The sequence below is a fragment of the Amblyomma americanum genome, chromosome 1, assembly GCF_052857255.1.
Source record: "Amblyomma americanum isolate KBUSLIRL-KWMA chromosome 1, ASM5285725v1, whole genome shotgun sequence".
In the NCBI taxonomy this organism is placed as follows: Eukaryota; Metazoa; Arthropoda; class Arachnida; order Ixodida; family Ixodidae; genus Amblyomma; species Amblyomma americanum.
Window position 1 is genome coordinate 8,791,835 of NC_135497.1, and position 16,228 is coordinate 8,808,062.

The 16,228-nt window shown below is 47.5% G+C and overlaps 1 protein-coding gene across 6 annotated transcripts in view; it reads right to left on the reverse strand.

Moving 5' to 3' along the window:
- Positions 1-16,228, reverse strand: part of LOC144109739 (armadillo repeat-containing protein 8-like) — a 114,493-nt gene that overhangs the window by 9,533 nt on the left and 88,732 nt on the right. For 4 of the 6 annotated variants that reach the window (XM_077642568.1, XM_077642550.1, XM_077642536.1 and 1 more), the window contains 2 exons: positions 4,208-4,399; positions 4,040-4,112 (listed from right to left, as the gene is read on the reverse strand). In XM_077642568.1, the coding sequence (XP_077498694.1) occupies positions 4,040-4,112; positions 4,208-4,399 (265 nt within the window). Of the gene's footprint in view, positions 1-4,039; positions 4,113-4,207; positions 4,400-7,818; positions 7,894-16,228 lie in introns of those variants that run through there. The other 2 variants (XM_077642555.1, XM_077642561.1) reach the window with 1 other exon arrangement.

Genomic DNA, 16,228 nt, shown 5'->3' on the forward strand with positions numbered 1-16,228 from the left:
CACTAACTTAGCAAAACCTTCCTATTAATACACTGCTAGGTACTAGAAAGAATAAGGAACACAATGTTGCTAGCACTTCTATGACTGGATGATCGTTTTTTATTGCACATTGAATTTCAGCGGTCAAAGCACACCAATTCAGTGGTGATACAAAATGCCATTCTATAGTTGGATACATTAGTCTGCAGTGAAGCTCCACCTACATTCAGAACTGCAGCATAGAATTCGCCCATGACAAAAAGGTATTCCTTTGTTAAAACGTTTCTTTCTTGCTTAAACAAGAAGCATGCTACTGATAGGCGCTGCTGCCGAGAGGACTCTGCCGTTCGCTCGGCTGAAACACAAGCTAGGCGCCGCCTACGAGAGGAGCCTGCCACTCGCTCCGCCGAAGCACAAGCTAGTCGCCGCCTACGAGAGGAGCCTGCCGTTCGCTCCGCCGAAGCACAAGCTAGGCGCCGCCACTGAGAGGACCCTGCCATTCGCTATGCTGAAACAAAAGCTAGGCGTCGCCTTCGAGGGGACCCTGCCGTTCGCTCTGCCAAAACACAAGCTAGGCGTCGTCTTCGAGAGGACCCTGCCGCTCGCTCCGCCAAAGCACAAGCTAGGCACCGCCTACGAGAGGAGCCTGCCACTCGCTCCGCCGAAGCACAAGCTAGTCGCCTCCTATGAGAGGAGCCTGCCGTTCGCTCCGCCGAAGCACAAGCTAGGCGCCGCCTACGAGAGGAGCCTGTGTTTGCTCCGCCGAAACAAGCTAGTCGCCGCCATTGAGAGCACTGAGAGGACCCTGCCATTCGCTATGCTGAAACAAAAGCTAGGCAGTCGCCTTCGAGAGGACCCTGCCATTCGCTCCTCCGAAACACAAGCTAGGCGTCGCCTTCGAGGGGACCCTGCCGTTCGCACTGCCGAAACACAAGCTAGGCGTCGTCTTCGAGAGGACCCTGCCGTTCGCTCCACCGAAACAAGCTAGGCGCCGCCTACGAGAGGAGCCTGCCACTCGCTCTGCCGAAGCACAAGCTAGTCGCCGCCTACGAGAGGAGCCTGCCATTCGCTGTGCCGAAACACAAGCTAGGCGTCGCCACCGAGACACCCCTGCCGCTCGCTCCGCCGAAGCACAAGCTAGGCGCCACCGCCGGAGGACCCTGCCGTTCACTTCTCTGAAATACAAGCTAGGCATTGCCGCCAAGACGACTCTGCCGTTTGCTCCGCCGAAACACAAGGGAGGCGCCGCCGCCGAGAGGACCCTGCCATTCGCTGTGCCGAAACAAGCTAGGCGTCGCCTTCGAGAGGACCCTGCTGTTCGCTCCACCAAAATAAGCTAGGAGCCGCCACGAGACACCCCTGCCGCTCGCTCCGCCGAAGCACAAGCTAGGCGCCACCGCCGGAGGACCCTGCCGTTCACTTCTCTGAAATACAAGCTAGGCATTGCCGCCAAGATGACTCTGCCGTTTGCTCTGCCGAAACACAAGGTAGGCGCCGCCGCCGAGAGGACCCTGCCATTCGCTGTGCCGAAACACAAGCTAGGCGTCGCCTTCGAGAGGACCCTGCTGCTCGCTCCACCGAAATAAGCTAGGAGCCCCCACCGAGACACCCCTGCCGCTCGCTCCGCCGAAGCACAAGCTAGGCGCCACCGCCGGAGGACACTGCCGTTCACTTCTCTGAAATACAAGCTAGGCATTGCCGCCAAGACGACTCTGCCGTTTGCTCCGCCGAAACACAAGGGAGGCGCCGCCGCCGAGAGGACCCTGCCATTCGCTGTGCTGAAACAAGCTAGGCGTCGCCTTCGAGAGGACCCTGCTGTTCGCTCCACCGAAATAAGCTAGGAGCCGCCACGAGACACCCCTGCCGCTCGCTCCGCCGAAGCACAAGCTAGGCGCCACCGCCGGAGGACCCTGCCGTTCGGTCCTCTGAAACACAAGCTAGGTAGGCATCGCCGCCAAGATGACTCTGCCGTTTGCTCCGCCGAAACACAAGGTAGGCGCCGCCGCCGAGAGGACCCTCTGATTCGCTGTGCCGAAACACAAGCTAGGCGCCGCCGAAGCAGAGCTGAGCTCAAATCTAGTATTGGGGGGTATTGTAACCGTCCTTAGAATTTTTAAATGTTGTATCCTACTATAAAAAACATCAAAGTAAAAAAAGCCTGCTTGCAACTTTGTGTGCTTCATATATCTGACTTCATGCTGAAAAAAGAATTATTGCTGTATCTTCACTACATGTTGAGATGCTGGATTCACGAACTTGACAAGGGTCCCAATTCACATTTTGAGAAAAACTAAGAGGAATAAATTTCATGGCAGAAAGTGAGTATTAGCACACTGGTACTTTGAAATAGCTAACAAGCCCCAGGCATGTAATATGATTGGCTTTTCCCATTGACATGGCCCTTTTTCCACATCTGCTGCCTATTTTCTGATGCACACTTGTGTGCCAACACCTTGCTTTTCCAGTCTGCATTAACTTTCTTGTTTTTGGTTGAAGCTTGATGAAACTGGACAGTCCTATCCAGTTTTTCGTGATGATTTCAAATATGCTATTATTTTTTAGATAAAATCATGGGATAATTAAAAACCATTCTCTATTTGAAGCCGGATTAGGAAAAATGGCCTCCTAATATAACCACGACGCCACTATCCTGATCACAGGCATCTCTGCTCGAAGTCCACCACGCAGCCCTTTGCGACAGGATCAGCTAGTGTTATCAACAGCCGCTGCTACCACCCGCGTCGTCGCTCGCGGTCGGGAGCTCCTTGTTTGCACCACTCACTCGCGCGCAGCTGCCACTGAGAAACTGGCCCACCAGCTTTCTGTCTCGAATCATTAGCGCTAATCGCCACCTATGAAATCTGCAAGGAACCATGGCCGACGCTACCGACGCCACGCTACACTAGCGCCTGCTGTCATCGGCACCAAACAGCTGCCAAGCAGCAAAACAGCTGCGGATGAGATGAAAATGCTTGTTGAAGAGCATCGGCAGTACTGTTGCCTTTGTCACCCCCCCCCCCCTCCCCCCAATTTTCAAACGCCAGGGAGAGAGGGTGCCTTGAACTTCTTACATCATGAATTGAGCCAAGGCCAACACCCCCCTCCTTGCTCGAATGTGCTGGCACATCAAATCTAGTCAGACCTCGTTATAACAAACACGGATATTGCAAATTATTGGTTATATCGAAATATACCTAAATATTTGTAACATATGCATTTCCTACTCTGTATATTGAACGGCATAGCATCAAGCTTTGCCCCAATCGGATGGGAGGCGGCAGGATGCTTGGAGCGGCACCCGTTTGTGCCTCTCGCTCCATTGATAGTGCCCCGGAACCAGTGACACGGTCGGTTGTTGCAACTTTCCAGCAGCCATCCTCTGCTCACGTTGACTGTTGCGGAGCGAAGGTGCTGAAAACGACGATAGCTATTGTCCTGGCATCAGATTTTTTACGCGATACCGCTGTGATGTGAGGAAACCACCCCAGCTGGCATTTGATTTGCCGCCGCCGCATGCTGCGGTGTTGTGCGGCAAAGTCAACTGAACTAGCATTTGCCACTTGTTTTTTGTTTTTTTTTGCGGCCTCCGGAATCGCCACGAGCAGCTTCGAAACAGTGCTAGAACTATGGAAAGATCTCTCCCAGTTGCTGTTCTTTCACAGATTAAATTTAAGTTCTCCAAACTTTGAGTTCTCCATCGTGAGTTTCTTGGCGAAATTTTATCTGACAAATTTCGGCTGTATCGAACTGTTTTACGATTTTTACCAGTTCACTACAATGCAGTTTTACTGTGTCACTAGACACAATGGCAAACTAAACTCAAAGACATTAGTGTTTGCTACAGGGGCAGAAGCAATTGGAATAAACAGACCATCAAAAGCAGACGATACTTTGCCAGACATAGCCTGTTACAACGCCTGCTTGTCGCAATGAGTCAGCAGTGGTTCCTCACTCATTCCAGATGATCATTATTTCTCAAACAATATAGACTGTAATGCACCCGTATGTGTGCGATATCTGGAGTAAGCAGGAATGTTTCAAAATGGCAAGAAGGCCTTACCTTCCTCTTCACTCCATACCAGGTTGGATATGCAGAATGTAGCCGCAATCTGCAGTTTCACATTGGAGTGCGCCTGCAACAAAGTGAACAGTTTTAATTCCCACTGGTCCTTGCAAACAACTCTCGCAGCAGCTGTCATGGCTTCTAGAGCATCAAAACTGTGCTCACAATGTAGGTGGTAAGTTTCTTCAGGACATCTTCATTGGCCATGATGAAAGCTTTGGCTGTGTCCCCATCAGCAATGTTGGCCAGAATGCACAGCGCTTGCTCCTTGACATCAGCACTGTGGTCTCCTTCGAGAATGAGGATCACTGCCTGCATGATCTGGGTGCCATGGCTGTCCATGATGTGGTCAATGTGCTGCAAGAGGTGAAAAATGTCCCCAAATCAATTTACACCACTCCACTCCAAGTCTTCCATTATAAAGTTCTCGTAGGAGGGGATTAGGCACAGAAAATTAAAACAAATGTAACAAAACAAGCACAGGCAAACAAGTTGGAAACAATTGCCTTCTGGCCTGCCAGCAACTAAACAAGTTCATATACTGCAACATCGTGAAAGACGGAGACAAAGAATGAGGCAAGACAAACGCGGCGCTAGCAACTGAATGTTTTATTCTGAAAGAACAGTATTTGTAGGCTGCAGAAAAAACGACAACACCAGCTTTGAAAGATAACAATAAAAGGTTTAACAGATACCAGCGAGAAAACTTTGCACGTGCCCCAGCCCTGCAAACAAAAACACAAGGTGAAGATGGCACAGTCATGCCTTCCAAGCACAGATATAATCTCATTTTTATGTAGGTTCACTGAAGCCTTTGCTTTGCCGTCTTCTAGGGTAGAAAATGCTTCTAAATCACCAAATCCAGTGGTACCTAGTGTAAATATCATGAATATGGCCCCCTGCTGACATGCAGCATCCAAGAGACATTTTGCAGCAGCGCTTGGCAGCCCTGCAATGACGACTGCAGCTTCCCCTCACAAAATCTCATCCTGCTACCCTCCCCTCTTCACTCACACCATTCTGTCACCTGCAGCTCTAGGTTTGCAGCTTTGACTTGATGCAGTCTTTCTGTGGTTGCCTGGGCATGCATGAGTGGCTTTGAGGAACCAGCTGTGCATGACAGAAGCACTAAGCATTGCTGAAGCAGTGCAGTCAAACAAATACAAACCAGGATGCAGGGTAAAATTCTGCAAGGTACTACGGACCAGTTTCTGACAGCGCACCGAGTGTCACGTGAGGTCCTACTTCCTGTCCGTTAGGCAGGCATAGGCAGTATCGAAGATATTATCTTTCAATACATTCTATACGCCTATATTAGGTATTGAATGGCAAAAATGAAAGTATCGGAATATCTGTATTGAAAATACATGCATTAAGAATTGTGTACTTTAACAATACTCAATACACAAAAATACTGAGAACCAAAAAAGAACATCTCTACTGCAGAAAATTAAACAATTTTTACTCACGAGTTAAAAAAAAAAATATGGGATGGCTGAAAGCACGGCTTTTCTCATTCTTCGTGGAACCCCCAGGCCCCAGTGAGTTTTTTTTGTTGTTAGCTTTTTCCCCCGAGCCACCCGAAGCCATACCAACTCCTTCTGCCATGGCTCCCGTGTGGAGGGGTGTCTCCTCACCCCTTGTAGGACACCCGGGTTGGCATTGTCCTTTTTTTTTGCTCCTTGTTTTGCCTGCTTCAAGCAGGAGGCATCTTTGCTTTGAAGGTCCAGCCTGGCTTCTTTTCCAGGAAAGTCTCTTCGCACAGGAAGAAAGCTAGCTTTTACATTCCACGGCGTCCCCTTTTAACTAGAACACACCAATAAACGACGCAACACTATTTATTGTTGCGTGTATGGTTGTCAAAACAGCCGCAGGAATGCCACCGGAAAGCGGTCACAAATCAGATTTTACCACTGTAAGGATAGGTAGGAGCTGACTAGGAGAAAACAGTGCACAAGCATTATTTTAACAGCACCGTTTCACTACCTTGTCAAACCAAATCTAGGTCTCCAGTGCACTTAGTTTGAAACAGTGCTTTCATGGTTGGAAGGCCTCTGCCATGCGCAAGGCAGATCTGTGCACGATTCGTGCTTGTGGTGGTTAACGAACACTGCTGCGGGTCACCAATCTCGGCATTTGGCGTTGCAGGTTGGCGTTATGTTGGCAGTTAGGTTATGTCATCTGACATAACCTAGCATAGAGTTAGCAAAAGAAGTATGATTCATATCCTAACATGCCCACCTTATCCCAAATACCATAAATTAAAATAATGTGGGCCATGTGTACGCAGTAATTATATATTGTTTCTCATTTTTTATGCATTGATTTATTTTTAGTCATGCAAATACCATTGATTTTTTACATATTCAGTTTTTTTATGGTCAGAAAACATCAGAAAATATGGTTTCTATTAATACAAAACACTTTCTATTATCATTTAATTTAGAAAGAGTGAAATACTTGTGCATATGTGAGAAATATTTTAAAGGAAAATTTCCTCTTTCTCCCAGATGAGGTCACAGACTACTTGTAATTTGAGGCAGTGGCAGCACCTCATGACCATGAAGATGCTGAACTCAGCTTGCCTCGTCCCCCATCCGATGTGCTTGCCACGCTCTCAAGTCTTGTAGTAGTTTTGGATGCTAAGGTAATTTTTTCGACAGTTTCCTTAGAGCGCATTCATACATCCATCATGTCAAAACGTCCACCTCTTTGGAACTGTGTTTGAAGACCCAATTTGTCGGAAACAATTGTGACGATTTTAGGACATTCTCTTCACACATTTTGCGTCATGCACTGGATTTTCTTATTTGATAGCATACAGGACCTTCTTTGCTCGAACGACAGACGACAACATTTATGCACAGCACTGAAACTGGAAGTGCTCCTGAAAAGAGTCAAATGCGAGTTAATGTATGGATACAGGGTCTGTATTCAGAGTTTGTGTCATAATAAAAAGCGTCATAATCTGCCGCAGCGGCCCCACCTGATTGGCCGAAACGCCGTAAGCGGATGCGGTGGTTCAGATGCAGCGAAAAGGGTCATAGGAACCGGACTGTGACGTCAAACACATACAGCCAACATGGCGGCGTACCCTGAAGTGGAGCCTCTCGCTTCAAAGTGAACTCGTTGGTGTTAGTGCATTTTTCAGCACATGAACTGGCTATAAACTGGGTATGGGGCTTTCGCTTAGTCTTATCTTGCCTATAACAAATTGGCCAAACGATAAATTTGGCCTGTTTTTTATTCTGTCGTAAAAGTCTGTAGCTCCTAGGCCTAATGAGCACTGTTTTTTTTTTGTAGAAATTGTTCTCTCCATTCAAACTGGATGGCGCCACTATCACCGGAGTTATCTGGTCTGTGTACGTTAAATGATGTAACATAAACCATTATGTTTCACGTAATGCTTGCGTTCACTGCAAGCAAATGTGCATTTTCTATTCTGGAACTCTTTATTAGCTGCTGAAGCGTCCTGCATCATGATCGTGTGTAATGCCTGGCAGCGTGAAACCGCTCATGTGCACGGATGGTCAGTAGCGAGTGATGCACTACTACATCGACACGTTTGACACGTTGGAAGTGGTTTTCCAGCATTCCTTACTGTTCTCGATAGCCGCGGTGAGGTGGCTCTGTACTGAGCTTGCGAGTTAGCTTGCAAGTTAGTTTTCAGGTGTCAATGAGAGCATTTGTGTGCTTTGTATCATGGTAAACCTATGAAAACTTTGTCTGCGAAGCCTCCTAACACATATATGAAGACAGACACAGGAAGATTTTTTTTTAGGTCATCCCTTTCATTTATTTGCTGAACAAAAATTAAAAACAAACAGCACCATCTCCGGTTCTTGTAGTGCCTGCATAAAAGGAATGAAAAACGTAAAGTACTGTCTGCACAACTGTCCGATCACAGCACAAAATTATGTTCAGTGATGTTGCAGATGGAAAGTTGTCACGGCATCTTGGTTTGGCACGGCACGAAGCGCACGTTGTGCAGCGAGTGAGTGCATGCCACACATTTTCCACTCCGTTCCCTTTTACCCTCAAGATAAATGTAAAACACTGTGTTGTGCAAACAAGCTAGCTCCCTTTTATTTACCATCGGCAATCGATGGCTATAGCGGCCACGTTCTGTCACTGAAAATCCCTGCGCAATTGCTTACAATATTTTCTTCTTTCAGTACACCTCCTGTCTTTAGAATGCAGACAAGAGTATCTGAACTATTGTTTCTATTTGTTGAAGTCCATTGGGTAAATAAAGCAGCTTTGATATTATATAACCCTTTACAGTGGAATCTGATGTGCAACTAAACTTGTGCTAAATTTTTCTTCTGTCGCATTGGTCACCTTCCATTTCTCGGCAAAGAGCAATAGCACCGCTAGACATTTCGAAGTGGCAACCGCAACGCAGTGACATGCTGCCGTCTCTCATAGTCGCAACCGAACAGACATTCGCTTCCGGCGTTTCGACCAATCAGGTGTGGCCACTGTGGCAGATTATGACGCTTTTTATTATAACACAAACTATGAATACAGCCCCAGTACTTCTAAGATATTTCAAAAGGGTACCAAAGGGAAATATAAAACTAGGCAAGGTGGACAGATTAGTCCTCGGGAACATTACAGCTGTTTTTTCTATGCAGAAAGGTGGCTACACTGCTGAGAAAACTGCCAATTGATGTCCCGAAATACTTCCAGATTCAAAGCACCTCTGAAAAATGAAGTGCCGTGGACGTCTTTGCAATCCGACCAATCAGAGGCGCCACTTCCAAAGATGGGAAACTCAGCTGGAAACCGAAAACCGAAATTCAACAGATCAGTGGTCATGACGCCGACATGCGTAGGCCACCTCTGTGGGAATTCAGCCGGAAACCGAAAACCAAAACTGATCAGCGGTCATGGTGGCGACTTGCAAGAGCAGGCCCCCTCTGTGGAAACTCAGCTGGAAATCAAAAATTGAAAGTCAACAGATCAGTGGTCATGACGGTGACATGCAAGTGCAGGCCGCCTCTGCAGAAACTCACCCAGAAACCGAAAACCAAAAGTCAACAGATCAGTGGTCATGGCAGCAACATGCAAATGCAGGCCGCCTCTGTGGAAACTCAGCCAGAAACCGAAAACTGAAAGTCAACAGATCAGTGGTCATGGCGGTGACATGCAAGTGCAGGCCGCCTCTGCGGAAACTCAGCTGGAAACCAAAAATCGAAAGCTAAGGCAAGTCTAGCGTGTGTCCTGTCTCTTACTCTTACTTTGGTCCCTGTCTGTGTATGCACTAGTCAATACGTTTCACAAAAATCGGAGGTCAACAGATCAGTGGTCACGGCAGTGACATGAAAGTGCAGGCCACCTCTGTGGAAACTCGGCTGGAAATCGAAGGTCAACTAATCAGTGGTCCTGGCAGCGACATGCAACTGCAAGCCGCCTCTGTGGAAACTCAGCCAGAAACCGAAAACCAAAAATTTAGGGGGCACTTTGTTGGCCTACGCTGTGGTGAGGCGAAACCCTTTAGCACGATGTTCCTGCCTGTGTCACTGATGTGTGGTTGAGTTGTTGAGTAGGTACACAATTGTTTGTGAACCTTAAATGCTGGAGACACTGGAGGGCATTTGGGAGGCATCCGTCTGATTCAATGCCTTTCCGCAAACGCTCTCCAGCATCCTTACGCTACACATATATCAGGCTGGAGCAACCTAAAAAGATTGAAAAATAATAAGCCCCTGCCTGCAACGCTAGACAAAAATTATTGCGGGACTATAAAAAGAACGAAAAATAAAGTGTCCCTGCCCATGCCACTGCAACGCTAGACAAGAACTACATATGCGTTCACAGGAAGTAACGTAGCCGTTAGCACGCTCGGCTGTGGAACGGAAGGATGGTGGTTCGAATCCCGCCGTGCAGAAGGATTTTATTTCTTATCGAGTTACCGTATTTACCTGAATGTAACGCGAGTTTTTTTACCATAAACAGAAGTGAAAAGTCACCCCCCGCGTTACATTTGAATACTAGGTATAAAAATGCTAAGAAAGGCACCAAACACTCATTAAGCTCGCTTAATGTGCCGCATTTACGTGTGTGTCGATTGACCTGCTCCTTCAAAGTCGCGCGCTCCAAATTCAGCGGTCAACCAATACGCGAACCACGGCCAGGACGAGCCGTGAATGCCGTGCAAACGCGAAAAAGGCAGAGCAGACGACACCAACAAGAGGGCGCCAGCAACGAGTCACCTTGAAAGGACCAAACGCGCTCGTGAGTGTCGAACGACTGGCGCACGAAATGGACGCGCCTTTTTCTCACTGCTAGGTGATGCCCTCGACAGAAGTGAGGACGATTTGTTGTGGGAAACAACTAGTCACAAAGAGGAGTCCAGCTCTGATGACAGCGACGGCGACATCAGTGGCGAGGATGAAGATAAGGCATAGTTTGCAGGTACTTCAATAAAGCTGCTCTCGACTTTTCCTATAGTTTGTTTCCTGCGTTACATTCGTGTTCTATAGTTTCGGTTCCTCGTGTTAAATTCGCGTTTTTGCGTCTTTTTTCGTGCGCGTTCGCAAAGTCAACCCTCGCGTTACAATCGTGTTCTATTTTTTTCGCGGTTTCGCCCTCGCAAGTGACCCTCGCGTTACAATTGGGGTCGCGTTACATTCGGGTAAATACGGTAATTTAGTCATCGGTGTGACATGACTTGAGACTGGACATGACCTGGGACCAGACAAGGTCATGGCCACAAGTATGAGCCATTAGAGGCTTTCGCCTTAAAAGTCAACAATCAGTGGTCATGGCGGCGACATGCAAGTGCAGGCTACCTCTGTGGAAACTCAGCCAGAAACCAAAAACGGAAAGGTCAACAGATCAGTGGTCATGGAGGCTAAATGCAAGTGCAGGCCGTATTCTGCGGAAACTCAGCCAGAAACCGAAAACGGAAAGTCAACAGATCAGTGGTCATGGCGGCGACATGCAAGTGCAGGCCGCCTCTGCGGAAACTCAGCCGGAAACCGAAAACAGAGAGTTAACAAATCAGTGGTCATGGCAGCGACACGCAAGTGCAGGCCGCCTCTGCAGAAACTGAGAACGAAAAGTCAACAGATCAGTAGTCATGGTGGCGACATGCAAGTGCAGGCCACCTCTGCCCCCCACTAATTTGATGAGCGCTCTCCGCTGCATAGCGTGCGTCTGCATGTCATTGCAAGTTCCATGGGCGAGGAAATAAATGCTGTATTTACACGATCGTAAGTTGAACCCCCAATATCGCATGTCTGGAAAAAAAAAAAGGGAAGGGCATGCCCGTGGGCATACTATTCCAAAACGAAAATGTATTAGTCCCTGGACTACTCATCCCACTTAAGCCACCGTCCTCACTAGTGCTGCCATCGTCATCGCTGCTGCGGTCCCACAGCGCGTTGTTTTAATACTGTCGTCCAGAGAAATCCGCCACTTCGCAAACAACCACAACATGTCCTCATCCCGTGAAATCCCGCAAACAATGGCACCACGACATCACGTGGAAAAGGCAAAAATTCTGCCTCGCTGCAGCCACCTTCACCTGCATCACTCCTTCCAAAACATCAAATTTGCAGCCTCACGTGCAATTGTTTGTTTTTTTGGCGCAAAGAATGACAGCCATCTTGAATGTGGCCGTGAACGAGCGCCTAAAGCTTACCGGACCCAGAGCACTCATGACGATTGACGAAGCTAAAAACTGATAAAACGTGGCCGGCATCAAGTAAGATGTGTCAAACAGAGCCAAAGAGAAACTATCTGCATGCGCCGTCGGCTCTTCCATCAGCTATCGACACTCCTCAGAAGCTGCAGACTGCAGAAGAAACTGCTGATTGCACTCATGCATGTATGCACCGGTGACGCTAACCCGAGTGTGTGGCCTTTGGTGCGTTGTGTGCCGTCGTGAAGTGTACATGTATGCATTGAGGGATCCTTGAAAGCATACGAGCAACAGTTGCACTCCAAAGTATCCAGTGAACACCATACATTTCTCACCAAACGGCGCACTGTGCTGTCGAGTGTTTGTTGACAACTATGCAGTAAGTATGATTGCAGACAACCCTTGTGATTAACTTTACTATGGTCGTTGCGATTTCTATGTTCGAGAATTGCTTCCTGTGGGTTGTAAGTAATCGGGATATGTTACGCCCAGCTGCAGTCTGCCGGCTGTAGCAGTTGGCAGGAGATGCATGCACAATCTTGACGAACATGCCGGCACCTCGTGTACTGCATGCATGATGACCCGGGCTGGGAAACCTTTTTCTTTTAATGAGCCAAATGGGAAGCGATGATGTATACATGTGGTACTTCTCAGCTATTTTTCAGCACAGCTAAAAGTGCATTCGCCTTTCTACTGCGCTGAAAACATGAAGAATCGCGCACTCACATAGCGTTTCACACGCTGATGCCACGCATGTACGTGTGCATCTGCATGAGTGCATATACTAAAAATAAAGAAACAAGAACTTTTATAACGCTTGCAGCCTCCACAAAGTGGCCGATTGATGGCTGAAGTGAGAATGAAACTGGTTCGCCAGCCACATACCAAGCACACACAGCATGAATGCCACTGACAGCTTGCGGTTATGAAGTTGGCTACACGCAGCCCCAGTGCACAAAATGCGAGGAGAAAGCTTCAGCACTCATGTTTGCAACTAATTTTTCTCTATATAGTCTGTTTTGCACTGTCTTAATAATGAGACACTTTGCAATGTCGGCTATGCTCATTGAGTTGCTTTCTTCGTATTTCAGCAGTAATGATTATCGAGATGGCAAAACAGTGTTCTTTCATAAATACGTCACTCACCGTGGCTGCACAAATCTTCCAGTGGCAGTGCCATGTGTACCTCATTTTTACGTAATTTTCTGGCTTATACAAGCGTTGTTTTGGGGAAAATTGACATATTTGTCATCAGGTAAGTCTACCCTACCAGTCTAGCCTTTCAAGAATTTGTGGCAAAAGGCCCGAGCACCAAGCTTTACAGCATTTGGCGATGACCGAATGAGCACCCGTCTCGGCCACCGTGAAAACTGTGGTCCACATATGCCTGCACAGATGCCTTGAGCTATGTGCGCAAGAGGGCTTTTAGTAAAGGACGTGTTTCAATCAATGAAGGATTTCTCAAAGCACATCCGCCTTTCCACTGCGCAGAAAACGAGGAAGAATTAACGCGATAAACACGTTCACCACATGCATGCACGCTGCGTGTCAGGAGCTGGAATCTGCAGCCACTCTTGAGAAAGGCCTCAAACAACATCATATCAGCCAAGTGCATGGCATTAACAGCCAAAATACACTGTGAATCCGAACTATGCGATCATAATACGAAGTGAGCACTTGTGCTTGCGAGGTGGTGAGACAATCGAGATACGATCTCTCTCACACACACGCGCGCACGCACGCACGCGCACACACATGCACACAAAATATATAAATATCAACAACGAGAACATCCACAAAACGTGTCACTGCAGGTCACACAGAAAATGTGCACTGTGGTATAGTCGAAACGAGCATCTGAGTCATGTTAGAAATTGAACAAAACTTCACATGAAGAACCGCTGTCCTTCTTGTCCATATAAAAATGGCTCCGTGCTCTCTGCACACTTCCATACCACCTCTCCATCATCTGCTATTTGCCCAAGTGCTGCCATCACGAAATTTCCCTGGCAATTGTAGATACCCATGGGCAGCCCGAAACTTCCCAGCCAGAGAAAAACAAACACATTCTGGACAGCCACTGAAAGTTCCTGGAGAACCTGAGAAAAACGAGCGCCTAGTTCTGTGCTCTGGCAACCCATAGGCAGCAGTGGTTTTTATCACTTGCGTCTCACCCCCAATGCGCTCTGTGCATGCAAAGCATTGCTATAGCAACGGAGACCGAGTTAGAGGCACAAAACATGAGGGTGGCAGTGCAGGCATAACATTCCACACTTCGTCCATTACTAGCACTGCGCCTTGCCATGGCGGACATCGTGCCCACCACATATGAAGAAGAAATTCTTAGGAGACATTTGTTGGATTTAAAGCAACAAGGAAACATGTAGACCGGATATACTGTGCACCATCCCACGAGGCATTTGTGGACCTTCTAGAGGACCTCGCCTCCATCAACATACCTATCCGTACTGAGCATTCCTACAATCTAAAAGGTTTGTGTATGCGAATTATCACAGCTGCATTTGTGTCACGACACTGTGCTTGCGTCGTCGAGTTTTTTTAAAGCGCAAGCGAAAATAAGGGTACGGCATGCACCGCGAACAGCTTTGAAGGTATCAAGCATCTGTGAAGCTGGGATACTGTTGTGGTGAAAAGAAATGCCAACACGAAGCGTGTGGCTTGAGGCACAATCGGCATAGCCTCGAATTGCTAGTCCGGGATTCCTAGTGCCGTTTTGACGATTAGCTTAGCGACAATACAAACCATCTGCTAGCACACGGGTGCGTTATGCATTTCGTATGTATTGAAATGCAGCTGTTAGGAACTAATGTGTGAGACACAGGTGTTTACACTGCATAACAGTGCCTACGAGGACCGAATAGCACTGATTATTTATTTTCCAAAGTTTCTGCAATGCAGAGCGTGGTGCTGGAGGGGAGCGGCAGAGTGCACGCCCTTCGCAAAGAAATGCCAATGAAAACAAAACAACTGCAAGCACTGAGAAGCGAGAAGGAGCCTGCTAGACCTTGATCACTGCTGTTGCAAAGCCATCCATACGACCCGCCAATGCTCACTTCCTACGTGCACAATGAGCTAACGCCGCCTTGGAAGCATACAGCTCCACTCTCTCAGCCTTTTTTCCAGTGCTGCTCAAGTAGAACACTCAAGCACGACTTGAATTCGCCGCACAAACTAGCACAGCGAATGGCTTTAGGGCTACTGGCGCCATGGGAAGGAAGCACACAACGTGCTTAGCCATGTTGCTGTCACTATAGCAACACTGCACATGCGCAGGGAGCAGTGAGATCCAAGTGATCAAAACCTCTCCCCCTGCAGGCAGCCAGGGGTGTATAATCGAAGAGGCCCACTAAGTGCAACAACCAGAAGAAAACGTCATTTTGTGGATGAACTGCAGCGTATCACAAACCGGAAGCCAAAGTTGCAGAGTTCGTCTGGGAGCTGCATGCATGCAACATCGCTACCAGTGACTTCCGTGTGCATCCGCATGAGAGCTATTGAGATCACGCATGCCTGAAACTGCCTGAAAAGTTTGAGAACAAGCCGACTGAGCTTCAGCAACATGTGATGGAGCTGCGTCACCAACGAGACTACTCTGATGGATGAGTGCATGAGCTATTTATGATGAATGGATACTGGGCGACAACCCAACAACCCCACTGGTCGCCTGCAACATTTACCGCTGCCGACTGTGTCTGAGCGTCATCGGCAGGGAAATCTCTTCTCGAACTGGATGATGTGCAAGTCTTTTTGAATGTGCAGCAGTGCACTGGACGGCATAGAGGATGATGCTCTGAGGATGTGAGCAGCGAGAAGCACTTGCCATCCGACTTGGATGACTACAAGTGATGCTTGCACACTCCGCACCCTTGTAGCATGCACTGTACATATGAGCAGCATTTAAATGCAAATTAAAATGTGTCATCACTGTGCAGCCGGTTGAGTCGCAAGTTAAGAGTGTTTTTCAGTATTTTTGGCATTCAATTTTTTTTTTTTTTTTTCAGAATTATTAAGTTGGGGGGGGGGGGTCGACTTACATTTTGGTTCAACCTACATTCCGGTTTTTACGGTACGCTTTGTGCTGAATGTGTAGACTAGTTACTACATTTATTAATACACTTCCACATTTTTAACCAAAAATTTTCCAATAAGTGACAGCATAGTTGCACACCTTTTCTATACACAACTATTATCCAGTACATGAACTTTCAACTTTAAAGCTGCTGAAGAAGCACTACTTTGACAATTATGTCACAAGACAGCCACCTTCAAATTCTTTCACAATTCCTCATGATGAATATTATTACCTGTTCAGCAGAACCTTGAGAAATATATGCACCATTATGTTAGCTATAAAGCAATGCACAAACTAATGCCTCCCACTTGTGGCATTTGTGTAGAAAAAGAAAATGAGGTTGTTGGTGCCAAATAAAGGGAATTCATTAGAAAAAAAAATGCTGGGATATTAGAGTTCTATTGGCTGGAAGCTGTGTCCATGCCTTTCATGTTCCACACAT